The sequence below is a fragment of the Oncorhynchus masou genome, chromosome 14, assembly GCF_036934945.1.
Source record: "Oncorhynchus masou masou isolate Uvic2021 chromosome 14, UVic_Omas_1.1, whole genome shotgun sequence".
In the NCBI taxonomy this organism is placed as follows: Eukaryota; Metazoa; Chordata; class Actinopteri; order Salmoniformes; family Salmonidae; genus Oncorhynchus; species Oncorhynchus masou.
In genome coordinates this window covers 1783296-1809465 of record NC_088225.1, presented here as the reverse complement: position 1 = coordinate 1809465, position 26170 = coordinate 1783296, and the positions used below count along the sequence as shown (strand labels likewise).

The following is a 26170-nucleotide window of genomic DNA, read 5'->3' as shown; positions in this document are numbered from 1 at the left end:
TTTTGCACACAATGTATATAGACTCTGTTTTTAATGTAAAAAAATGGACTTGTTTATTGTTTACTCCATGTGTAACTCTGTGTTGCTGTCTGTTCACAGTGCTATGTTTTATCTTGGCCAGGTCGCAGTTGTCAATGAGAACTTGTTCTCAACTAGCCTACCTGGTTAATTAAAGGTGAAATAAAAAATAAAATAAAAAGATACTGATGTTTCCAGAGGAAGTCGGCAGCACCAGCTCTCTTTCTCACTCTTTCTCTCTTTTACTTCCCCCCCTCCCTCTCTCTCTTCCTCATACTCTCTCTCATCATGCTGCGCTGAGCAAAGAGCGCTGTGCTGCAGAGAGCTGCCTATAGATTGCCTGCTCTGCCCTGGCCTGGCCTCCGAGGCACCCAGTGCTTTCCTTGCTTCCACCGACACGTCTGTAGAATGAGACCAATGTTCATGGTCCACACCAACGCCGTTAGAGACAGAGAGGGAAATAAAGGGAGAGAACGATAGAGACAGAGAGAGAAAAGGGAGAGAGTGCATGGTGAAGTACTGCCTCTGTCCCATCCATCCCTAATAGCAGGGACTGACTGTGGAAACTAGGTCAGATCCACTGACTGAGGCAGCCAACTGTGAGTGGAGCGGGCAGGCAGGACTCCTGGAGTGGGTGACCCTCTGTCTGTAAAGACGAGCACATACAGAACACACACACACACACACAGTCCCATAACCCACTAGCCAAAACCTCAACTATAAACATAAACGACTCTATGATCTTGTTTTTACCGTCATCTTTACTCTTACAACATAATTGAGCTGATTCATGGTTACTCTCAGCCTTAAGTCGGATGTATTGACGTCATGCAGCCTTACTCTGTTTGTAGACTCAGCATGGTAACAATGTTTCTTAACATGTCTCTGGGTCTTGGGCTGTTAACTGCGTAATGGAGAGGCTGCTTGTTCTATAACTGTTCTATCTGTAGCAGACTCTACACCTGTCGCAGACTGGCCAATTAATTATGGTTATCCTGGGCTTAAATGTGCTGACATGTCAAGGTGTGTTTATTGGTCAACATCCTGGGTAGAAGATTCAGACCCAGCGGGCAAAACTGGTTGCGATGATATCATTCCAATGACTTCATAATGAGGCAGCTGCAACCAGCTTTGCCCGCTAGGGAGTAGTTAGTTTCTCTTGCACTGTGAGGGTGTCCTAGACCTAACAGTAGAGTGTGTCCAGCCGTTTTGGCTAAATGGGTGCTGCTATATTTGGGGGGGTGATGACTACCTTGAAATAGATGGTACACTTTGAGCCCATGAATGTCAATGGACTCGCCGGAGCCGTCCTTTTATTTATGGTCGATACTCTGTCACGTCATGGTTGACTTGACTGCGCCCTAGTTATCCACCTCCTCGGGGATTGAATGATAGCAAAACTTTTTTAGGAATCAGAATGAAGTTCAAGAAGGAAGGAACCCTTGTCAATTTGTGTGTTAGGAATGTTGCCTAATCCCAGGAAATTCAACCGATTGCATAAACCAGGCTGAATGGAAAGCAGCTGTCTTGATGACTTCTTCTCTGTCTGCGTCCTTAACAGATTCCTTTCATGTCCTAATCTACTGTCGACAGAGAGCACACAGGCATGGGCCTTGTTTGAAACATGTAATATGTATGTTTGAGGTTATTATTGCTTATTGTAATACATTGCAATGTAATATATTGTAATACAGTGTGGTAATGATACTCAATATCACTCTCAATAGTATTCATGTTACATCAATTTCCCACGTTTTCATTTTGTCATACCCAGAAAGTGACCAAAACAAGGTTAAAAATAGGGCTGGTATGATAGACGGAAAATGACCGACATTGCCTTTATCTTTCCGAAACTTTTAGCTTACGTCAGTAATTCTAAGTGATTTTGCTACACAACGTTCCTGTAGGTCAGGGGTACTCAAATACTATTTGAGAAGGTTTGGTCAAACACATTTTCTAGGTGGCAACAGTCTGGATTGATAATACAATTTATCCTGCAATTCTACACGTTTTGCATGGGGACTTTTTGTTCTTGCGGTTTTAAGGGAAGTTCCTGCAATTCTACGCATTCGTCCATGTCTTATGTATGTTTATATAAAACCATGGGTCGAAGCCCGACCGAGTAAGAAAATAAAATCCAAATATATATATATATATTTTGAGAGGGGGACCCGCGGTCTGTATTGACCCTGTTCTGTGTCTGTATCCGATTCGCGGTCAGCCATTGAGTATGGGAGCTGTAAGATTGTTCTAAATTATTTGGTCAACAGTAATAGCCTATGCATTATGTTGATTCCTGCTATGAAAATATCTTCCTGTTTCGCTGTCGGCTACTGACTTACTCCCACTCCCCACTGTGCTCACTTTTTTTTATCCTTTGGCTTCCATCTCAGTTGCCTCACTTGAAATTTTTTTATCTACAGCCCTGTCGCTAATGTAAGATCCTAACGCTAACTGTCCATTATTATTATTTTTTTTTACATTTGTTGTATTTGTTGTTATCAGGAATAATACTTAGATTTATCGCGATATGACTTTTTGTCCATATCGCCCAGCTCTAGCACACCCCCCCCCCAAAAAAAACAAATTTTATTGCAGATTTATCATAATCGCAAACAATGGGTCAATTTATCGCACTATGGATATTTTTCTATATCGCCCAGCTCCAGTTCAAAACCACATAGCACAAACAGGTCCTCCAACCAGCTACATAAATCCTGGGAACATGTTTTGCTAGACATTTATCAGGCCAATGAAACTTCTGCCTCTCAGCCTGTTCCTCCCCTTGCTTCCCAGAAGCCATCAGCTTAATAAACTGCACTATTTGCGTCCCTTCATCCATCACCCATCCCTGCTCTGAACTGAACACTGGGAAGAAGAGCACTGCTTTACCCTCACAGTGGCATCGGAGGATGGTGCGTCTTTTTAATCTTGCCATGAAATAGCCTGGCCAAGCCACAATAAACTAAGGCATTTGTGAGAGTGCCTTGGAAGATATCTTTGGAAGCTTTTCCACTTGTATACCAATGCATTGGTCACACTGCCAGGATCAACTTTGTTTTGCTTGTTCCTGGTGTCCGAGTGTGTTTGTAGAAGAGGTCAACTGATTATGAAAAAATCGGATACTTTTTTTGGTTCTGACAATTACAACAATACTGAATGAATCCTTATTTTAACTTAATATAATATATAATATATAAGTAAAATCAATTTAGTCTCAAGTAAATAATGAAACATGTTCAATTTGGTTTAAATAATGCACAAACACAGTGTTGGAGAAGAAAGTAAAAGTGCAACATGTGCCATGTAAAAAAGCTAAAGTTTCAGTTCCTTGCTCAGAACATGAGAACATATGAAAGCTGGTGGTTCCTTTTAGCATGAGTCTTCAATATTTCCAAGTAAGATGTTTTAGGTTGTAGTTATTATTTGTATTTCATATACATTTGACTATTGGATGTTCTTATAGGCACTATAGTATTGCCAGCCTAATCTCGGGAGTTGATAGGCTTGAAGTCATAAACAGTGCAATGCTTGAAGCACAGCGAAGAGCTGTTGGCAAACGCAGGAAAGTGCTGTTTGAATTAATGCTTATGAGCCTGCTGCTGCCTACCACCGCTCAGACTGCTCTATCAAATCAGACTTAATTATGATATAATAACAAACAGAAATACGAGCATTAGGTCATTAATATGGTCAAATCCAGAAACTATCATTTCGAAAACAAAATGTTTTTTCTTTCAGTGAAATACGGAACCATTCCGTATTTTATCTAACGGGTGGCAATCCTAAGTCTAAATATTGCTGTTACATTGCACAACCTTCAATGTTATGTCATAATTATGTAAAATTTTGGCAAATTAATTGTGGTCTTTTTTAGGAAGAAATGGTCTTCACACGGTTCGCAATGAGCCAGGTGGCCCAAACTGCTGCATATATTATGACTCAGCTTGCACAGAATGCAAGAGAAGTGACACAATTTCCCTAACTAAAATAAATTCATATTAGCAGGTAATATTAACTAAATATGCAGGTTTAAAAAATATATACTTGTGTATTGATTTTAAGAAAGGCATTGATGTTTATGGTTAGGTACACGTTGATGTTTATGGTTAGGTACACGTTGATGTTTATGGTTAGGTACACGTTGTTGCAACAACAGTGCTTTTTTTTGCGAATGCTCCTGTTAAAATCATCACCCGTTTGGCGAAGTAGGCTGTGATTCGATGATAAATGAACAGGCACCACATTGATTATATGCAACGCAGGACAAGCTAGATGAACTAGTAATATCATCAACCATGTGTAGTTAACTAGTGATTATGTTAAGATTGTTTTTTTATAAGATAAGTTTAATGCTAGCTAGCAACTTACCTTGGCCCCTTGCTGCACTCGCATAACAGGTAGTCAGCCTGCCACACAGTCTCCTCGTGGAGTGCAATGTAATCGGGCCATAATCGGCATCCAAAAATGACAATTACCGATGCTGTTATGAAAACTTGAAATCGTCCCGAATTAATCAGCTATGCCCGGGTTTAATTGGTCGACCTCTAGTTTGTAGTGAAGTCAACGTTGGGGCCCGCATGAACCTCTGGAGAGCTGAAGTGAAGGGGGGATGAGGGTGTGTCCTGGAGGACATCACCCACATCAGTGATGACTGACAACAATGTCTTCTTCCTGACCCCCTGACCTGAGGGAGTGTATAGAGCCAGGCCTAGTGCCGGAGGAATGTTGAGAAGCATGCTGGTCAGTCAGCTGATGGGGGCGTGATCAGCATGGCTGGAATGTCCCCTCTCCTCGCAGCACAGCCCATAAAGTAGATCCTTCCTTTGGCTTCTGTCACCACAGTGAATAACACAAGAGCTCACAGATTAAGACTGTGCCACCTTGTAGAAGATACAAGACCTAGCCTACTTTTGGGTATGCGCGTCATCATCCACTCCTGAGTCACTGAAAATAATACTGTGACTAAGTTAGTATTGTGACGAATGATGGGCACTCTGTGTCGGGTCAGTAGGTCTGAGTTCATGGGGTATTTTTATGCCTCCGTCAGTGGCAGCAGGTCTGTTGCCCTAAATTAAAGGGGCAGTTCACCAGAAATGACATATTGGTTTCCTTACCCTGTAAGCAGTCTGTTGACAAGGTATGACAGCAATCCGTGCTTTGGTTTAGCTTCCCTAGCACTGTTTCCAAATGCTACAGTTTTAGCATATGTGACACAAATCCCAGTCATGTCATGGTATCGATATTAGCATTTTTCGTGCATCTACATAGACTGCTTACAGGGTTGTAGTGGGGTAATATTTGACATATGCATATTATAAACTGCTCAAAAAAATAAAGGGAACACTTAAACAACACAATGTAACTCCAAGTCAATCACACTTCTGTGAAATCAAACTGTCCACGTAGGAAGCAACACAGTAAATGTCACATGCTGTTGTGCAAATGGAATAGACAACAGTTGGAAATTATAGGCAATTAGCAAGACACCTCCAATAAAAAAGTGGTTCTGCAGGTGGTGACCACAGACCACTTCTCAGTTCCTATGCTTCCTGGCTGATGTTTTGGTCACTTTTGAATGCTGGCGGTGCTTTCACTCTAGTAGTAGCATGAGACGGAGTCTACAACCCACACAAGTGACTCAGGTAGTGCAGCTCATCCAGTATGGCACATCAATGCGAGCTATGGCAAGAAGGTTTGCTGTGTCTGTCAGCGTAGTGTCCAGAGCATGGAGGCGCTACCAGGAGACCGGCCAGTACCTCAGGAGACGTGGAGGAGGCCATAGGAGGGCAACAACCCAGCAGCAGGACCGCTACCTCCGCCTTTGTGCAAGGAGGAGCAGGAGGAGCACTGCCAGAGCCCTGCAAAATGACCTCCAGCAGGTCACAAATGTGCATGTCTGCTCAAACGTTCAGAAACAGACTCCATGAGGGTGGTATGAGGGCCCGACGTCCACAGGTGGGGGTTGTGCTTACAGCCCAACACCGTGCAGGACGTTTGGCATTTGCCAGAGAACACCAAGATTGGCAAATTTGCCACTGGCGCCCTGTGCTCTTCACAGATGAAAGCAGGTTCACCCTGAGCACATGTGACAGACGTGACAGTCTGGAGACGCCGTGGAGAACGTTCTGCTGCCTGCAACATCCTCCAGCATGACCGGTTTGGCGGTGGGTCAGTCATGGTGTGGGGTGGCATTTCTTTGGGGGGCCGCACAGCCCTGCATGTGCTCGCCAGAGGTAGCCTGACTGCCATTAGTTACCGAGATGAGATCCTCGGACCCCTTGTGAGACCATATGCTGGTGCGGTTGGCCCAGGGTTCCTCCTAATGCAAGACAATGCTAGACCTCATGTGGCTGGAGTGTGTCAGCAGGTTCTGCAAGTGGAAGGTGTTGATGCTATGGACTGGCCCACCCGTTCCCCAGACCTGAATCCAATTGAGCACAGCTGGGACATCGTGTCTCGCTCCATCCACCAACGCCACGTTGCACCACAGACTGTCCAGGAGTTGGCGGACGCTTTAGTCCAGGTCTGGTAGGAGATCCCTCAGGAGACCATCCATCCGCCACCTCATCAGGAGCATGCCCAGGCATTATAGGGAGGTCATACAGGCACGTGGAGGCCACACACACTACTGAGCCTCATTTTGGCTTGTTTTAAGGACTTTACATCAAAGTTGGATCAGCCTGTAGTGTGGTTTTCCACTTTAATTTTGAGTGTGACTCCAAATCCAGACCAAGATGGGTTGACAATTTTTTTTGTGATTTTGTTGTCAGCACATTCAACTATGTAAAGAAAAAAGTATTTAATAAGAATATTTAATTCATTCAGATCTAGGATGTGTTATTTTAGTGTTCCCTTTATTTTTTTGAGCAGTGTATATACATTCACGAGGCTCGTAATCAGAAGAAGCAATTAGCCTATTAAAATGTTTTTCTGAGTCCATAAAATATAGTTAAACCATGTGCAATCAAGTATAATATTTTTAGCTGACTAAGATCAAGGAATGGTCATGAGGAGCAAATATCAACGCAAGTATTATTTAATAATGTTGTCAAACGAATGGACTCACATACAAGGCAGAAAGCTTAAGGTACAAGGCAATACTAACATTAACAAAGCATCATTCTAGACATAAACACTTAGTGTACGAAACATTAGACACTTGCTCTTTCCATGACATAGCTTTCACCTGGTCAGTCTATGATCCCTTATTGATGTCACTTGTTAAATCCACACACATGGATTGTGTGTGTGCCATTCAGAGGGTAAATGGGCAAGACTAAACATTTAAGTGCCTTCGAATTGGGTATGGTAGTAGGTGCCAGGCACACCGGTTTTGCGTCAAGAACTGCTGGGGTTTTCACGCTAAACAGTTTCCTGTGTGTATCAAGAATGGTCCACCACCCAATGGACATCCAGCTAACTTGACACAACTGTGGGAAGCATTGGAGTCAAAATGGACCAGCATCCCTGTGGAAGTCTTTCGACACCTTGTAGAGTCCATGCCCTGATGAATTGAGGCTGTTGAGAGGGCAAAATCCATGTCTCAATTGTCTCGAGGCTTAAAAAGCAATCTTTAACCTGTCTCTTCCCCTCATCTACACTGATTTGAAGTGGATTTAACAAGTGACATCAATAAGGGATCAAAGCTTTCACCATTACAGGCAGAAACGGATTGAGATTACGACGTCATTTCAACCAGTTTTGCCCAGTATTTCCCCGCTGGGTCTGGGTTCATGATCCGCATTATCCCCAAACAATACCGGCTTCTCATCGAGTCAGGATAATGCCTGCCTGAGTGGCACAAACGGCATCAACATTTTCATTCAGGCATCTGAAAATAGAGCCAACGTTAGGGGATTTTGTTTCCGATCACCAGAAACCTTGTTTTGAATTTAGCCTAATCTTCTCTGTAATTACAAGAAAGAAGGCCGTGGTTTCCTCTTTGGGGAGAAATCAATGCAAGGCTTTTGTGAACTAAATTGTGTAATACTGTGGGGTAATTTCAGAACAAACCTTTCTTCTGTTTTACATAAAACCGGTCTGCTTTCCCCTTAGCCTTGCAGCTTCACCCTCTCGACCCTCCCAAGAGGGCAGTCTTCTGGGGCTGAGTCACATCACAGCTACTGTACAGATGGCCCCGGGCAGAGCCAAACAGTGGCAATGACACTCAGAAGGAGGGCCCCAGAGAGGGCAAGGTGGATGCATTGCTGTAGCCTTTCTGGGCTCTTTTTGTCTTCCTCTGGTATTTTCTGGGACAGTGAAAGCAGGAAACCCCCAGCACAGCACATTGGAAAGAAACATCCCACTGTTCCATATTGTAGCAGCTTGTTTTCCTGTTTCTGCATTCCATCTCTGTCCCACGCGATGCTCTACCCATTCTCCTCCTGACTCTCCCCCTCTGTTTCTCAGAGTGAATCGGCTGAACCAGCTGTATTTGTCAAACGTTCCTTGTCATTCTGTGCGTCCCAAATGGCACCATATTCACTATAGGCACTGCTTTGGACCCTGGTCCAAAGTAGTGCGCTATATAGGGAATAGGGTCCCATTTGAGACGTGTGGATCTGCATGGATGGGCAGCGAACACTCCGAGCCTTAGACTACAACCGTTCTCCCTCTCTCCTCTTTAAAATTCTGTCTGACTGTGTCCTGTGGTCCAGCTGCAGACCTCGAATGACACCTCGAACTCTACGGTTACACAACAGTCAGGTGGACTTCTCTTAGTCGGCACGGTCTGCTTTACTCTGTTGTCACACAGAGGAGAAAGTGAATGTCGAGGAAGTGGAAAGGACTCAACGCAGTCCGGCCTGGAGTCGCCTATTTCAAGAGCAGTATTCACTAATCAGGTTCAACAATAGACTTGCAAGAGTTTAGTTGGTTAGGGTTACGTAAAGGGAGGAGAAAACTGTTTGTTTTGAAAGGGTTTAGCTTTAATCAAACCCCAAATCAGATCATTAAGATCATCTCATAAGGTTCGCCCCCCCCAACCCCACCCAGAAACAGCTCCTAAAAATATTCTCATATACGGCATGTGTTATGCTCAAATCGCCCACGTACTTGCCTCTAGCCTAATTCCACATGGATTTACATGATATGCTGAAACCAATTCAAGTGAAAAACTGAAGGCTGCGTCTAGCCTAATCTGAGAGGAAAGCGTCTAGGCTATTCTGCAAAAAATTGTTATTGGAAACGACACCAGAGGAGAAATGTGTCTATTTCATCTCTAAAATGTGTCTATTTCATCTCTAAAATGTCTCTAGTTCATCTCTAAAATGTCTCTAGTTCATCTCTAAAATGTCTCTCGTTCATCTCTAAAATGTCTCTCGTTCATCTCTAAAATGTCTCTCGTTCATCTCTAAAATGTCTCCACTTTTGTATTCTGCTGTATCATGCCGCTGCATTGGGCTGGGCGTGTGTCCCCCGGTCTGAGCATGCGCCAGCTTTCTTTCTGCAAGGACCAGAGGCTTTGCAGGCGCACCTTCCCTATCCCTCCCTCCCTTCCTTTCCCTCTCTGCTCAGGCTTTCCCTCTCCCTCCCTTACTCCTTTTGCCTCTCCTCTCACTCTCTTTCCCTCTTCCAGCAACAGTCTCATTCCCCTTGTCCCCTTCCTCTCTAACAGTCTCCTTCTCTCTCTCCTCCCTGTCAGTATTGATCTATGTCTTCTATTCTTTCACTCCCATTCCCTCTCCATCTTTTTTTCTCCCCTCGCCCTTTACCGCCCCTCATCCCCCCTTAGACACAGTCCCTCCCTGTCTCGTTCTCGTTGTGTCGTCTGCTTTCGTTCTCTCCTCTCCATCGTTGATAAACTGAAGGAACCTTTCAGGTTTCGTGCAAGAAAAAGAACAAACAACAATATTATCAGAGAAAGCTTTGAGAATATTTTTTTTTATAGGTGAATTTATAAGAACTGCAGATGATATGATCTCTGCAGACTGCGCTCAAGGCTTTCAAATATCTCACATTGCTAAATCCCACGCTGCATACTTTGTCCTTGCTGTGTTCTATCTGCTGCTCTGATACTTTCTCCCTTTAGCTTTAACATGCCTTTCTTACAGCAAGGCAGTGGGGTTAAGGGCTGGGTCGTCTCTGACGCGATCGTGTTTAGAGTGGACCCCCCCCTCTCCCTCAGATTGCCCCTCTCTCTTTCCTTCTCTCTGCTTGCTGCAGCGACTGCTGATGAATGTTAAAGAGGAGCGAGAGAGAGAGGCTTCCTTTGGGCGCTGCCTGGCCATTCAGCAGGCTGGCAGCTCTCTCTGAATGCAGCGCTGTTCTAGCTCCGCCTTCCCTGTCTGCTGATGTATAGTTGTGTGTGTGTGTTAGAGAGAAGTCCTATTCAGCGAGTAGCTCTCCAGGCTGACAGAGCTCCAAATCATCTCAGCCATTGTATTCCTCCCGCTCTTTAAAACTGCAATATGTAACTTTTTGGGCAACCCGACCAAATTTACAAATAAATGTGAGTTCTTGATCTGTCATTCTCATTGAAAGCGAGTCTAAGAAGCGGTAGATCTTTTCTATGTGCCCTATTTCTAGCCTTCCCGTTCTTAAGTTTAGTTTTTGCACACTAGCTTCAAACGGCTGAAAATACAATATTTTAGATTGTGAAAAAAAAAATGCAATTTATTATACAAATGTAGGGAAAAAACACGGTGACACTAAGCAAGAGCAGTGTGGGTGTTCCTTCTTCTTTCTCATCTTATTCAACTGTTACCAGGCACATGCAAAGAAAAGATAGCTCAGCTGTGCGAGTGGCTTTCGAATTTTTTCACATAAACTGAAATTAGGGAAACTTTTAGAATTTTAGCAACCAGGACATGGCGTACCAACTTCTGCATATTGCACCTTTTAAGTATTACAGAAAGACAATCCACAGAGGAGAAGACATGGGATGAGAGACTGGGGAGTTTTTAGGTGACAGTCTAACATGCTCTGAGATTTGACCACTTTCAGGCCTGGACTAATAGAGACATTGGTTAACACGTCTTGTCCCGATGCTTGGGTGTAAAACAATAATCAGGACCAACAAATCAACAGTCAAATAAACGGGGTGTAGGCTAGGATCATCGTGTCAAACATGGAGAAAATGTTTATCCAGGCCTAATGCTTTTCCTTTGATGACATGTTCCTTGACTAGGGGTGTGAACGCTTACAATGTTTTAAACGAAATTGGGATGAATTCCTAAAGGGAAAAACTGTTTATTTTGTTGGGGTTTTCTTCTCCACAAAACTTCAATCACAGTGCAGCCTGGGTAGCTTGCTCTTTCTCTTCGCTAATGATGCGAGACGAGTGCGTTCAGTCTTCGGTCTGTTGTGTGTAGAATATCCTAGCCTATTCATTGATGATTGGCCCTGCTTTACACAGTTGTGTGTGTGTGTGTGTGTGTGTTGGCCTGGCGTTGGAGGGTGCTCAGCTAAGTGCGGGACAAAGATTAGGTGTAAACGCCTGTGGGATGTTCAACAAAGAGGATTAACATGAGCATCCATCTTCCCCTCTGGCATTTCAGATCCAAAATCATATCACCAATTTGGTCTCCTCTCTCCCTCCGGTTTTTGGGTAGTTGCCTCCTTTCTTTGTTATCTCTCCAACTCGCTGAATGGATGCCTTCAGTTGTGCAACTGACTAGGTATCCCCCTTTCCCTTAAATGGGGCCCTGCTCCCTCCTCTTTAGTAGCTGAGTGAGCCTATTTGCAGTTAGCCTACGTCTTTCCCCACACCTCTTTGTTCGAGCACTAAGGTAGCCGAATTGCAGTAGATTGACAGTGCATAAGGAGGGCTGTGGTTCTGGTACACACCGGGCTGTGATGTGATGCTCTTTGTGACTGCTCTGTCTGTGTCTCTCTCACTCTCTCTCTCTCTCTCACACACACACACACACACACACACACACACACACACACACACACACACACACACACACACACACACACACACACACACACACACACACACGCGCACACGCAGGTTTGGGGGCTTGACCAGAACATGGTTTCAACCCTTCTCCCTTGCCCAGTACGCCCCCCCCCGTCTAAAAGATCACTGTAGTCCAGTCGTTGTTTGTTTAATGCTGTGTGCCAGTTCAGTTTGCCTTCTCCTCCTGACTATGTTTTTCCTACTAACTTCACCAATATCATCTTGTACTATTGATCCAGGACATAGGCTAGCTAACAGTTGCCAAGTGCTCCGATCTCACAGATCTCACAGTGGCCAGATCTCAACCTCCTTACTATTGGCCCATGCCTATTCCGAGTGAGGTGAGGTCATCTAGAAAAAAATACTCTAAGATCAAGTTAAGATGTGGTTAGCTTTTTTTAGCCAGTACAGGGGTCTGAAGCAGGTCCGAAGCTGATTGCGTTTTGGTCAGAAAGCCATCCTCTGTGCGGCATCGCTAAATGACGCAGTTCTACAGTCTTGTAAAGGCAGTCCAGAAAATGCACACATGGAAGAAGCCCACGTCGTCAAGTGACCCCCAAGCATGACAGAACACAATCACCCTCTTAATAATAAACACAAAAACACGCCCCTCATAACCCCAACCATACCGCTGGACTTAAAGGAAACAGAAACAGGATACGCCTGGCAGGCTGCCGTGTGTATTTTGAGAGGAACTTCCCCTTCGAGAAGACAGGAGGAACCCCCCCCTTTTGCAGTGCAAAGCTGGTTTCTGCAGGAAGAGGGGCCCGTGTGTGTGTGTGTCCTCGTGCGTGTTGTGTAGTCTCTGTGAGCTGCTGTTTCTGCAAGAGCAGGAGAGGAGCCCTCATGGTTGGCCAGTGTTTATCTTGCCCATTTCCACCATCTTGCTTCATAACAAATAGAAGCATGCATTACAGTACACCAACCCTGACATGATGACATCCGTTACGGGGAAGTAGCTCATACTTGTAGCTCAATGTCACATGTAACATGAATCATGATTATCTAAGCTTAGCTGAGTAAGAGGAGGATTGCCTCCAGTCTGTAGAGTAACTCGAAACGTTCGAATAGCCTAGGTGTCGTCTCTCTACACTCGCTATTGAGGTGACGGCTTTGCTTGGGGACTCGATTCAGGGAGGAAACAGGCTACGTCAAGCGACGTTAGGCCCACGTTGCTTCGTTGCTTGGGTACGTCCTTTGGTACCACATTAGACATGATGGAACCTACCTAGCAAAAACCTGAAGAAACAAAAGACACCGAGCCTAGGCCATTCAAATCATGATCACTGAGAAAGGGCGTCAGACAAATGTTTTTGGAATTTCATCTTCCCCTAGCCGCCAGTTCGTTGTTGCATCACGTCTGCCTGCGTTAGCAAAGCCGACTGCTCTTTCAGCTCCTAAAGTCCTTTGATTACATAACGCTTACATAAAGTGAGGGGGAGACAAAGGAAAAAGTCCCGATTGTCCCCATCAGTCCCTAATGAGGGGGCGACATAGAAATTGCAGTGTTGCAGCCCGTTGGTGTGACAATGGCAATAAGAGATCTGGGATCAACAAATCTGGGTTCAGGCTAGGGCTGCCTGGGATGAGTGGACAAATCCGTTGCGGTTCTTGTATGAAGGGTCTGGGTTGGTGACTAAGACCTTTGGGCCGAAATACACTGCACAATAAAACTGTGGGAGAATTCAACAGTGCGCTGTTATCTGTCTGTCTTTAGCTCTGCAGCCATATCCCTCTCTGTGGGGAACAGCAGAGGCCCAACAATGCCGGGTGTCGATTTTGAATAGTTGTCAATGACTTCCCGTTCACCTTCACCCTTTGACATTGTAGCCGATTACGGAGATCCCGCCAACTTTGGTTGGTTCTCTCAGGCCTCTGCTCCTCTGACACACTTTTGAAGTAAGCCGACAACAACCGCAAGGTTTAGAATTCTCTCGATTCAGTCCGTGTTCCGTGCAGTCTGAAAAATGCGGAGGCCCCCCCACCCATCTAATTTTTCAAGACATTATTGAAAGCAGCAATGATCTGTCTCCAACTGCCAAAGTAGCTTGTGTGGATGACATCAAAATGAAGGTATCCAAACTGAATGGAGCGTTAACTAACCTTGTCTTTTTTCTTCTTCTTCCCTCCGTCTCCTCTCTCTCCTCCCAGCCTGAACTCGCTTCGCCATGGATCAGCATCAGGACTTCAACTCCAGCATGGACGGCCATGCCGCCCTGCAATTCAACTCTGGGGAGACCACGGCCTCGGCTGCCCTGGCCAACATGACCCTGAAGGAACCCCTGGACCAGCGGGAGGTTAAGAAGCCTAACGGGATGCCAGACGCACACATGGGACCTGGGGACATGAAAGGTCAGTGATGGACTAGGTCACTAGGACTGTAGATTTTGACAGTGGGGGGGGGGGGGGGTTATGGAAAAGAGAGAGCAACAGATACACATTCTTGAAAAATAAGTTTCTTAGAATCTGGTTAATCTGTCTTTAGGATTTCTTGTAGACCTTAATAGTAAAAAGCAGACTGTGGCGATCTGTTTCATCCAGACAGATAGAGGTCAAGGATGTTATTGTTGGCTGTTCTCTGCAGTACCCTTCCTGAAATTGCATGGTTAAATAACCCTACAAATGTGTGTGTGTGTGTGTGTGTGTGTGTGTGTGTGTGTGTGTGTGTGTGTGTGTGTGTGTGTGTGTTTATAGTAATCCAAGCATTTGGGTCAGTCTCTCCTCAGACAGACATTCTATCCTGTATCATACAGACCCGACACTCTCTTCCAGAAAACAGGATTCAGATGGTGAAACAAATAATCCTGACAGGCCACAAGAGCAGGGAGAGGGAAGCATATGTTGATAATATAAACACATTTAGGTTTTTACTGTCATCTACAGAGGATCTTAAAGGGATACATCGAGGTTCTAGCAATTAGTCCCTTTTCTACGTACCCAGTCAGATGAACTCGTGGATACCATTTGCATGTCTCTGCGTGCAGTATGAAGGAAGTTAGAGGTAGTTTCAACCAGCCAATGCTAACTATCGTTAGCGCAATGACTGGAAGTCTACAGGTACAGTAGCATACACCCGAATTTCCGAGTGTCCCTCTAACGTACGGAGTTTTGCCCAGTTCTATTGGATTACATGCACCACCTGTCCCAGCTTTTTAGGTTTTGGTTACTGTACTGTAGGCCGACAGTATGTCAGCGACCACATGAGGCTTAAATATGACAATGATGGAGTCTATCTATACCTAGAAAAGAGAGGAATGCATATTCCATCAAGGATGTTGCTTGATGTTCTCCATTCAGGTATGTTTAGCCTCCGTATTTCCCTTCACGGAGAATACTTCCTCTTTAGGGCGCAGAAGGGCATTTCTACCGCTCGTATTGTACAGCTTACACTACACCACTGAAGAACAAAAGGAGCAACTTCTAAAGCAAGGCGTCTTGTGTTTTGAGTTGAAAATGTAGGGCACACTGGGACTGGGGGCTATTATTTTTTCAAATATATTCCAAATATATATTCCACTGTACATCTTAACTGCCTCACTGCATCCTCAATATGTTCCTCAAAAATATAGGCTAGCCCGCTCTTTTGTTCCAACTAACCTGATGTGATGCCCCTTTCTTTGTTTTCTCTCTCTCTCTCTCTCTCTCTCTCTCTCTCTCACTAACTTATAATCTTGCCTCTGTCTCACGTAGAAGATTTGCTGGAGCTGTCACCTGAACTGAAATCACAGCCTCGAGCACCAGTGTCAGAGGTGTCTGTGTCTAAGAGCGACCTCTCGGGTATGCCGCTCCTCACATCCAAACCCCTTTTTTTCTATTAGGGGCTGTGTGAGCTGCAGGGTTGGGCTCAATTACATTTTGTTTAGTGTCCATTCACAATGTGTTTCAGGAATTGACTCATGAATCAGAAATACTTCATAAACGAATCATAAATTGATCATGAATAGATTATTGTGAAATGGAATTGAGTCCACCACTGGTTGTGATTGTGCCTCTTGTTTGTGGCTTCAAAAGCAATTTGCTAATTTGGTTCCATTTGGCCTCTGCCTCTTCGCGAATCATCATCCAGCTTCTTGTTACAACCTCAACAATGCATTTGTTTTAGCATCTTGCTTCACAGCTGCCTGCTTCACTTTTCACAGATAACCCCGTAACACCTGGATTCTGAGTGCCTTTGGATTCTGAGTGCAAAATAATGTGCTGCTGACCTCTCTTTTCCTCTCTTCTCCCCCTCTCTTTTCCTCTCTTCTCCCCCTCTCTTTTCCTCTCTTCTTCTCCTCTCTTTTCCTGTTTCTTCCTCCAGTTTTCAGTTTATGTAATCGGCGCCCAGTGCTTCTTTTTAATTATTTGCAGCGACCAATGCTTCTTTTGAATTAGTTTCCGCTCTGTCTCTCTGTCTGTAGGAATGAGAGAGAGGTCAGTTCTTCAGAGGGCGTCTGCCTTTCCTTCCTAATGCATTTTTAATGAAATCTCCTGTTGGGATTTGAGGATGATTCCGCTGTTCCCCTGTTGCTGGCCTCGCAACAATCCATGATATTTCCTGCTTCTCTTCATAAATTGCATTTAAAAAAAAAAAGATTAATTATTAATATTATGCCATGCTTCTGAGTTCTGTGTGGGTGAACTATCTTGTTGTTTGTAGCTTTTCAGAGCACTTTTCATTCAGGTCACACTGATCGAAAAAGCCAACCGCACCCAGATCGTAGCATCGTGCATCAGGCCTGGAGTTGTGGCTCTCGTATTCACGATTGGGATGTCAGCATCCCAACTGTTAGCATGAAGTGTTAGGCTCTCGTCAGGACAAAGACGGTGAACGTAAGCTTCCTGTATTTATAGACAATTGTCCCGTCGGCGGTCAGTCAAGAACCGTTGTGGTTTTGAATCCTGAGAACGGCGTTGCGTAAGTGGCACTCTGCAGTAACATGCTCTCTCAACAGTCACGGCCAACAGGCCAACCTCAGAGTAAGTGAAAGAGGGGAGGGTGTTTCTGAGCTAATGGGTCAATATAGTTTCCACTTAACCAGTGCTGTGGCCTTGGTCAGCACGGTGGCGCCATGGTAGCAGAAGGCTGAACCTCACGGTCCATATAGAGCCATAGCTAGTCACCCCCAGAGCATTTTAAACATGGCTCGTAGGTCATGACTTCAATTCATCCTCATACCCGGTTTATTTACCACAGGAAGTGATGGTCACGGGGCTCATATAATCACATCCTCGGCGATATAACCCCATTAGCTATTTATTTATTTATTTTAGTCTTTTTAATTTTTTAACCTTTATTTAACCAGGCAAGTCAGGTAAGAACACATTCTTATTTTCAATGACGGCCTGGGAACAGTGGGTTAACTGCCTGTTCAGGAGCAGAATGACAGATTTGTACCTTGTCAGCTCGGGGGTTTGAACTCACAACCTTCCGTTTACTAGTCCAACGCTCTAACCACTAGGCTACCCTGCCGCTATTAGCACACTCAGTGACTCCAGGTCTCTCAACTGTCAGTGGGCCTTTATTCAACAGTGATTTGTGGTATTGCCAGAAGGACAAAAGGCATGTTGGTGGTGGTGTTGTTATCTCAACAACAGCCCACAGCTAAAGATACCACAGTGCCCCTGTCCACGAAAACATGAAAGATTTAAGCAATGTCCATGAATGGAACTATGTGCGTAGTGTAATTAGTTCCAAACCTTCCTTGAAACACTGGCATGAGCAATATACCGCAAGACACAACAAGAGAACACAAGGCTCGATCTCTCGATTCAGGCCTACATTGTAGGAACTCGTGTTCATTTCACCTGTGCGTATTGTCGATATACTACCAGCAATAGTCCATAAGTTGCACTTGTCAATACAGGATAGCCAACCGTAATACAAGGGCCATGGCCATGATGCATGTGTCTGGTGCTTTAGTCCTTAACTGGGGTTCAGTGTCTATGACTGCCCTATTAGCTGTAGGCAAAAATCATTTATAGCCCACTTAGATGACACTGAGCTCGCAAGATGGAGAACTGTTAATGGTTGACATGGAGAAATCATCAAGTTGTCCTGAAGTCGAAAATTGCTGATAAGCGTTCCTTATTAACACCTATGCTACCCCCCCCCCCCCCTAACCCCAGAAAATGTTAGGTACAATGCCTTTGTGAAGTAATTAATACCCCTTGATTTATTCCACATTGTGTTATGTTACAGCCTGAATTTGTTCCTCTACACACAATAGCTCATAATGACAGTGAATTTCTTTTGTTGGAATTTTTTTGCAAATTGATTGAGAAAAATATCTTATCTACATAAGTATAAGTCAGTCTCTAATAGCTTTCCACACCAGGATTGTGCAATATTTGCCTATTATTATTTTTTAAATTCTTCAAGCTCTGTCAAAGTGGTTGTTGATCATTGCCAGACAATGTCAAAACTGTAACTCTGCCACTCAGGAACATTCACTGTCTTCTTGGTAAGCAACTCAAGTGTAGATTTGGCCTTGTGTTTTATGTTACTGTCCTGCTGAAATGTGAATTCATCTCCCAGTGTCTGGTGGAAAGCAGACTGAACCAGGTTTTCCTCTAGAATTTTGCCTGTGATCCATTCTGTTTATTTTTATCCTGAAAAACTCCTCAGTCCTTAAAGATTTCAAGCATACCCATAACATGATGCAGCCACCACTATGCTTAAAATATTGAAAGTTGTACTCAGTAGTATGTTTGGGGCAAATCCAATAAAACACAATACTTTGTATTCAGGTAAAAAAACAACAACATGCATTTGCCACATTTATGCAGTATTATGTCTACTTTAGTACCTTGTTACAAACAGGATGAATGCTTTTGTAATATTTTTATTTTTTACAGACTTCCTTATTTTCACTCTGTCAATTAGGTTAGTATTGTGGAGTAACTACAATGTTGTTGATCCATCCTCAGTTTTATCCTGTCACAGCCGTTAAACTCTGTAACTGTTTTAAAAGTCACCATTGCATGGTGAAATCCCTGAGCGGTTTCCTTCCTCTTCGGCAACTGATTTAGGAAGGACGGTTGTATCTTTGTAGTGACTGATATTGATACACCATCCAAAGTGTAATGAATAACTTCACCATGCTCAAAGGGATATTCAGTGTCTGCTTTTAATTTATTATTATTTTTTTTTTTACATTTACCCATCTACCAATAGGTGCCCTTCTTATCGCACACAGGGGAGTTCATGCAATGTATTAAGTGACTTGTCATGCCCATTTTTGCTCCAGAACTTATTTAGGCTTGCTCCAGAACTTATTTAGGCTTGCTCCAGAACTTATTTAGGCTTGCCATAACAAAGTGGTTAAATACTTATTGACTCAAGACATTTCAGCTTTGAATTTTTATTGAATTTCTAAACATTTTGAAAAACATAATTCCACTTTGAGATTATGGGCTATTGTGTGTAGGCCAGTGACAAAACAATCTCAAATGAATCCATTTAAAAATTGAGGCTGTAAATGCGGGAAGAGTCAAGGGGTGTGAATACTTTCCGAACACAATGTAGATCAACAGATCAGTCGTGCCCCTTCATTGCCCACACTTGCGCACGACCGAGAGCAGGTTAGTGGTTTTAGCGAGCTTTAGACTAGAGGATTTATTTCAGCAGGCGGCGTGTGTGTGTGTGTGTGCTTGGTTAAGTTTGATCATAATTGTGTGAGTGCTCGCTGAATGTTGGGAGATCAGCTTACCGGTGTACCTGTAGAAAGTCTAATGAAGTCCTCCTTTTCTCCTCTTCCGTATCCTCTTCCTCTCCCATCGAACCCTGGACCGTGTGCAGCTACCGGAGGGACGACCGCTACAGGTCAAGGTATGACTACAATACCCATCTGACATCTCTCTTCCTCAGACTACACGTAGCCATGAGGAAGTAGAGTTTCTGAGACCAACTACTGTCCATGCATATCCATATCAAATCATCCTCAACGTCTCTATTTTCAACTATTCATCCCAGTTGCTCATATATACCTAGTGGAACCAAGGTTGGGTTTACCATTGAGTGTAATGGACAAACTTCTGCATTGATTTGAACCACAACTCATCTCAGTCCCCATTATAGTAGTACCACGGCGTGTGCATTGTAAAACAGAGGACACTGTCTGATTGTAATCTGTTTCACTATATAGATTCACAATTGTATATTGATCCCTTGAAATGTATTTATCTTAAGTGGGTACATGGAGTTTGATTTCAAGAGCAAAGTTGATCCTTTTCAAGGATGTCAGAATTGATCTTACGCTGAGTTGTTACCACACCATAACTCTAGTTTTAACCATGTTTTGTTTACATGTAATTTGGAGTTAAAACGACCTTATTTTGGGTTCTGATGGGATATGACTGTTGAACTAGATCTCGAAGGCGAAAGTTATATTCTTCAAGAATCAATGAATGCATATCATTCATTTCTAAGTTGCATTCTTCAGGAATCAATGGGTACATATCATTAATTTCGAAGTCCAGAAATGGACGTAGCAACTGCAGATTTCCCCTTTTAAAAGGAATAGAACCATGATGTACTCGTAAGTGAGGCTAGCAGCCAGAAAACCCACTGCAAAGCCCATTTGCAAATTGGACAGTGCGGCATTGATTCATCGCCATTGCAATTTCATTTATCACGTGGCTTTTCACAATAATCCACAAGAGAGAGAAATACAGCGCTGTTGCGTCATTGTGAGCACTGTGTTGAATGAGACCATTTTCGCTATGGACATGATATGGCTTGGCTTTCTGCTGTGAATTTGGTTGATGGCAGCAGTTGACGGTTTAGTGTTTGAGCTGAAAGGTGCTTTTTATGAACCCATATTTAAGTACATAGTTCATGGCTCTCATTGCATATAGTCTACCCATCTTTTCTGCTATGAACATGGAAGCAAAATGTTTGCAACTGCAAACTGAGCTTCTTATAAAAAAAAACAACCTACAGCTCTTAACGTTTTAGGTACAAAAACGATCCAGATAATTGGAGTTTATGCATTTTGATGTTTCATTGTTGTTCCTGTTGATGCCAGCAAAAAAAAAGGTTCCTTTGCCCTTTGTTTTGTGTACCTTCTCCTTCAGTGGTTCTTTTCTTTCCTTTCGATTCTTTCTTTTCCTTTATTTCTGTTCCTTTTGTTGGGTGTTGAATGTGTGTTTCTGAGGAGGAGGTAAGTGTCTCTAACACCACAGTCCTGCTGTGGATCTATCCCTCTGTCCCTTATCGTTCTGCTTCCCGGTTCCCACCACACCAGAGGAGCTCACCGCATCGCTCAGCCCCATGCCAGGAGGCCTCAGTCCTGCCACAGAGAGCGGCCGCAGCAGCAGGTCCGGCTTTGCCGACGGTGGGAGCGAAGATGGGGAGAGAGCTGGGTCGGTGAGCCCCCAGGCATCTCCTTCAGCCCCTGAAGCCCCAATCGAGAGGGAAACTCCAAGGCTCTTCTCCCCAGACTCGCTGGGGTCTGACCTGAAGAGGAGCCCGTCTGACAAGGTCTCTGATGTCTCTGTGGGTCACAGCTTGAGCGGCTCTGGGTCTGAGGACGAGGATAAGAAGGACGTATGTGAGAGCAGGGAGGCTCCTACCTCGGCCTATGAAGACATGATCAGTCCTGAGAAGCCTCAGAGCCCTCTCTTCACAGAAAAGGAGGGGACGAAAGAGCAGGAGGATGAAGAAAAAGAGGAGGATAGTGACGAGGAAGAGGATGAAGAAGAGGAAGAGAGAACCGAGGTGTCAACAATCCGCAGGAGGCCACGGCGTGAAGCCAGCTCAGAAGAGGAAGAGCAGCAGAAAGATGAAGGTCGCGCCCCTGTCATTCCTGTTGCCATGACCCCGGAGGAAGCCAAGCAGCGCGTCCTATCCTTTGACTACACAGAGCCTGAGGGACACCCCCCTGGTCAGGGCATCCCTTCAGGGTGGCAGAACGGAGCAGACAAGACCCCCCCAGGGAGCAAGAGTCCTGACTCCAACAGGGCCGACCCTGGATCTCCCTTCTCCCCTAGCACCGCAGCCGACCAGACCCAGGACGAGTCTCCTCTGATCGAGCACCAGCCAGAAGCCCTCGACGAGGTGGAGCAGGTGACTGAGGAGGAGGTGCAGGAGGAAGAAGAGGTGCAGGAGAAGGTAGCTAGTCCAATGCCCATGATTGCTGTTCCCCAGATGGAGGTTGAGCCCGTCCAGATGGATGACGAGCCTGTGAAGACCTCAAAGGACACTCAAGGCCAATACCTGGAGTCTGCAGACGAGGCCGGCATCGCAGCGGTGACAACAGCTCAGTCGGTGACCAAAGCCAAACCTGCAGAAACGAAGCCTAAGGCTGGCAAGCCTGCTAGTGGCCTCAAAGGTGATGCCAAAGGAGGTGCTCCCACAGCAGCCAAAGGCCCGGTCAGGAAAGATAAGAAAGTGACCGCTACTGCTGTTGCCCCTCCAACCGCTGGTAAAGCTCAGAAAGCACCCCCAAAAGAAGCCGCCCCACCGGGCAGAAAAGCAAATGTTCCAGGTGCCCAGCTCAAAGGTCTGTTTTCCGTTCTAGTTTATCAATCCCACCTCTCCACCACCTCCTTTCTTTTCTCTCACAGATACTTTTTTTCTTACTTGAGCAACACAATAAAGCAGCACCCTTTCTGAAAAACACGCACAAAACGCAAAACATGAACGTGTTCGGTTGATGAAACGGACTGCTTGTAGCCACCACCACCGGTTTCTTTCTTGTGTCTCTTCTTTGTTCACTTCGTTCTCTTTCGAGCTTTATCTTCTCTGTGTTTGTGGTCTGTGTTCTGTCTGTGTTTCCAGCCCCTGTTTATGTCACTAACCCTCCTGTGCCCAAATTATTTTTGCTGGCAATGTTTTCCACTGGTCAGCCCCTTTTGCATGTCACTTGCATGTTTGTTGGGTGTGCAACATCACATCATCGTGACTGTGTATTTATGGGTCACCTTCCCTTCCACCTCCCGTCTTCTGAAACACACACACACACATATATACACACACATATACACACACACACACATACACACACATATATACACACACACACCACACTCTGACTACTGTTTCCTATTTATCAATCATATTACCAGAAAAGTGTAAGTCAGCACTGTTTGTCAGTGTACATGGATGCTTACATTAAACCGACCTCCCCCATCAGTAGTGGTATTTGTTACACACTACCACTACTAATCAATAGATGGTTCACTGGTTCTCTTTATGCTAATCAGGTTGCCTAAATTGCCAATTATCAATAATGATCAGATGATAGCTGATAAGCACATGATATGATAACAAAATGATTCCCGTTTCAAATGGTGCATTTTCTGTAAAAGCTTTTTTTAAATGATTACTGGACTCCCAAGAGTCTAAATAATGAATCAGTTTAATGGGAACCACCCACACTATCAATACAGCCCTGTCACTCACTCAGGGTCCTAGTTGGACTAATGGGGTCGTCTATTGATAGGAGAGAAACATTATTGCCTGCCTAACTAACCATTTGCAAGCACCACAGTCACCACGGAGACCCAATTTCGTGCTTATCCAATAACACGCAGGCTTGACGTTAAATAAAAAGGACGGTTTCTAAGCTGTTGTCTGTACCACATCCATTGGCCCTAAAACTAATTTAGTTTCCCCCTCAAATGATTAGCTTAGTCCCAGACAGAGTATTATATTCTCTGAGTGGACTGATTAGGGGGATAGAAATCAGGCCAAGAGGCTTGAAGTCATTTTTGAGAGTCTAGTTTTTAATATAGACGACTTAATGTGCTAAAACCTCCCCATGCAGTGTAATGTCAATACACAGATTAATTGCCAATCTGGGGCAAGTTTCAAATTAAAGTTCAATAAGAGTTTATGACAAATTTACTTTCTGGCAATTCATTTCATGGTGCTGACAATTACTATGAAATCCAAAAGCAACTTTAAAGCATCCGGATACAGCAACTAGAGTAGTTAACAACACGCATTGTCTGTTAGCATTTTCATGCCTGGCATGAATAGGCAATTTAGCATCAGAGAGTTAGCCTAGCCTAGCACAGCGAGGCATCAAAGTTGCTGATGAGACAGGACTATGATATTAGCACTGACTCAGTCCCGTTCTTTGACCCTCTCTTGCAGCCAAGGCCGGTGCAGGGGCTGGGAAAGAAGCAGCTGAGAAAAAGGTAGGTGATAACTGATGTGTGGACCAGAGGTCTGACCTCTGGAGTGACCTTGCGATACTGCAGGCATCAATATATCTCAGTGCTTTACTTTACAGCTGCAAAGGAGGTTCCAAACATGTCGGCTCAAATTTTACATAAACTTTTGCATCAACCATCTGTCTTCAACTGAATGCCCTAAAAAACGGTTTTGCTCTGCAATTGCAGTACAGCACATCTGCATGTAAAGCTATTCACCAATCACAAACAGTATTTGACATTTGATTGATTTTTAAGATTTTTACTGTTTACATTTTTTTTTTAATTGCTTAAATTGGTTTTAATTGTTTAAGTCTATATCGCTTATAGATTTTTTGTTAAGTTCCACCATCGTAATGCATTTCTTTAAATGTTTGTTTTCACTTTTGTCTTTTCCTTTGTGTTTCATAACACTTTTTTTACCACCTTTGGTCACAAGACACCCAACGCCACCACACCTGCCAAAGCATCCACCCCCAAACGAACCTCCTCAGTCCAAACCACCCCCAGCAAAAAGCCTTGGTCCTCTTCCTCTGCCCCAGCCTGCAACACTAGCAGGCCCAGCTCAATATTTAAACCCAGTCCAGGCAGTGCAGGATCCAGAGAACCCAGGCCAAGGGTAAGTAACACATGGACAGGCCTCAACTTTGACCACTATCCCAGACCCAGGCCAACTTATCCATAGGCTCATAATGGTCAATGGCATTATTACTCGAATACTTCAAAGTTCCATGGTGTTTGAGGATCTTATGCAATGCCTCTCCTAAACCCGAAACACTCAGTCAGTTCTTTCCCAAATGAGTCAGGAGTCTTTTGGTTCAACACAGGTTCATCGCTTGTTGTGTAGTTTCTAGTTTTTCCCATTCTAGAAGTAACCGTGCTGTTTGGTTTCCAGACTGGAGATGGGAAGACCGCCAGCGCCAGGACACCAGGTGCTAAACCCCAGGGTGCTGGGACCAGGATGCAGACCAAGACCACTGCTGGAGGTCAGTCAGTACTCAGGGCATGTTCAACAGATGGTCACCTCTCAATGTGTTCCTTTATCTAAACTCGTACAGCAGCACCTACAACGCGAACAGATGCAATCACCATTAATCCATTGAGAGTTCCCCAATTCGAGAGAGGTTAACAAATGGAGTGTGAACAGAGATGAGAGAGCATGATAAGGATATGGTCAGACTCCATATCCCTATTGAAAAAGGTTCACCAACATTTGCCATCTCCAACACGTGGCAGCTTGACTACATTTACATCTCCAGCACGTGTTTGCTGTGCTCTCTTTGGAATGGAGTGATGGAGAGGAAAATGTACCTAGAAGAGCAAAACACCTAGTTCAAATAATTGAACTTTTGCAGGTCTTGTTCCTGAAAACTTATTCTCAGGAGTACAACATAGATTGGAATAACCTCATCCAAGATTATGTTTCTCCTAACCTTGTAGTGGATTCCCCCAAGACGCCCCAGAATCGTAGTGGCTACAGCAGCCCCAGCACGCCCAAGTCCCCCGCCAGCCGGGAGGTGAAGAAGGTGGCGGTGGTGCGGACCCCTCCTAAATCCCCTGGGTCCATGAGGGGGCGCAGTCCGGTGCCCCTGGCCGCCCCCATGCCCGACCTGAAGAACGTCCGGTCAAAGATTGGCTCCACAGAGAACATCAAGCACTCGCCTGGTGGAGGACGGGTAAGGGCTTGAAACCATTTTCTTTAGTTTTTATGATATGTAGGGTTGAAGAATTCCAGAAACCTTCCCAAAGTGTGCAGGTTTTTCAGAAACCCAGATAAGAGGGGGGGGGGGAGGAATCTGCCAACAGAAAATCCTCCAACCAGGATTTCTGAAAAACCCAGGAACTTCTGAAAAGTGGCCTGAAATGTACAACCCTAGTGCTGTTTTTCTTAGCTATCTTTCCCCCAAGCTTAAGTTGTTTATCACAGGCCGGAATCCACGTACTACTCCTTAACTCCAGTAATTGGCCTTTCAAAGCTTTTGTTCGAGTTGTGATCACAAATGGCTTTACGGTATGTTGAATATGTCCAGAACAATAAAAAAAAATGTTTTGTTCTGTATTAGTTCCTTGGATGTTGTAAGGACAACGCTTTCTCCCTCCTGA

The 26170-nt window shown here is 44.5% G+C and overlaps 1 protein-coding gene across 6 annotated transcripts in view; it reads left to right on the top strand.

Moving 5' to 3' along the window:
* Window positions 1-26170, top strand: part of LOC135553942 (microtubule-associated protein tau-like) — a 47481-nt gene that overhangs the window by 9931 nt on the left and 11380 nt on the right. For 3 of the 6 annotated variants that reach the window (XM_064985895.1, XM_064985892.1, XM_064985893.1), the window contains exons 2-9: window positions 14078-14278; window positions 15617-15703; window positions 19707-19736; window positions 21154-22410; window positions 24009-24052; window positions 24507-24686; window positions 24963-25053; window positions 25508-25743. In XM_064985895.1, coding sequence (XP_064841967.1) covers window positions 14095-14278; window positions 15617-15703; window positions 19707-19736; window positions 21154-22410; window positions 24009-24052; window positions 24507-24686; window positions 24963-25053; window positions 25508-25743 — 2109 coding nt within the window. In that variant the 5' untranslated portion in view covers window positions 14078-14094. The remainder of the gene's footprint in view (window positions 1-14077; window positions 14279-15616; window positions 15704-19706; window positions 19737-21153; window positions 22411-24008; window positions 24053-24506; window positions 24687-24962; window positions 25054-25507; window positions 25744-26170) is intronic. The other 3 variants (XM_064985897.1, XM_064985894.1, XM_064985896.1) reach the window with 2 other exon arrangements.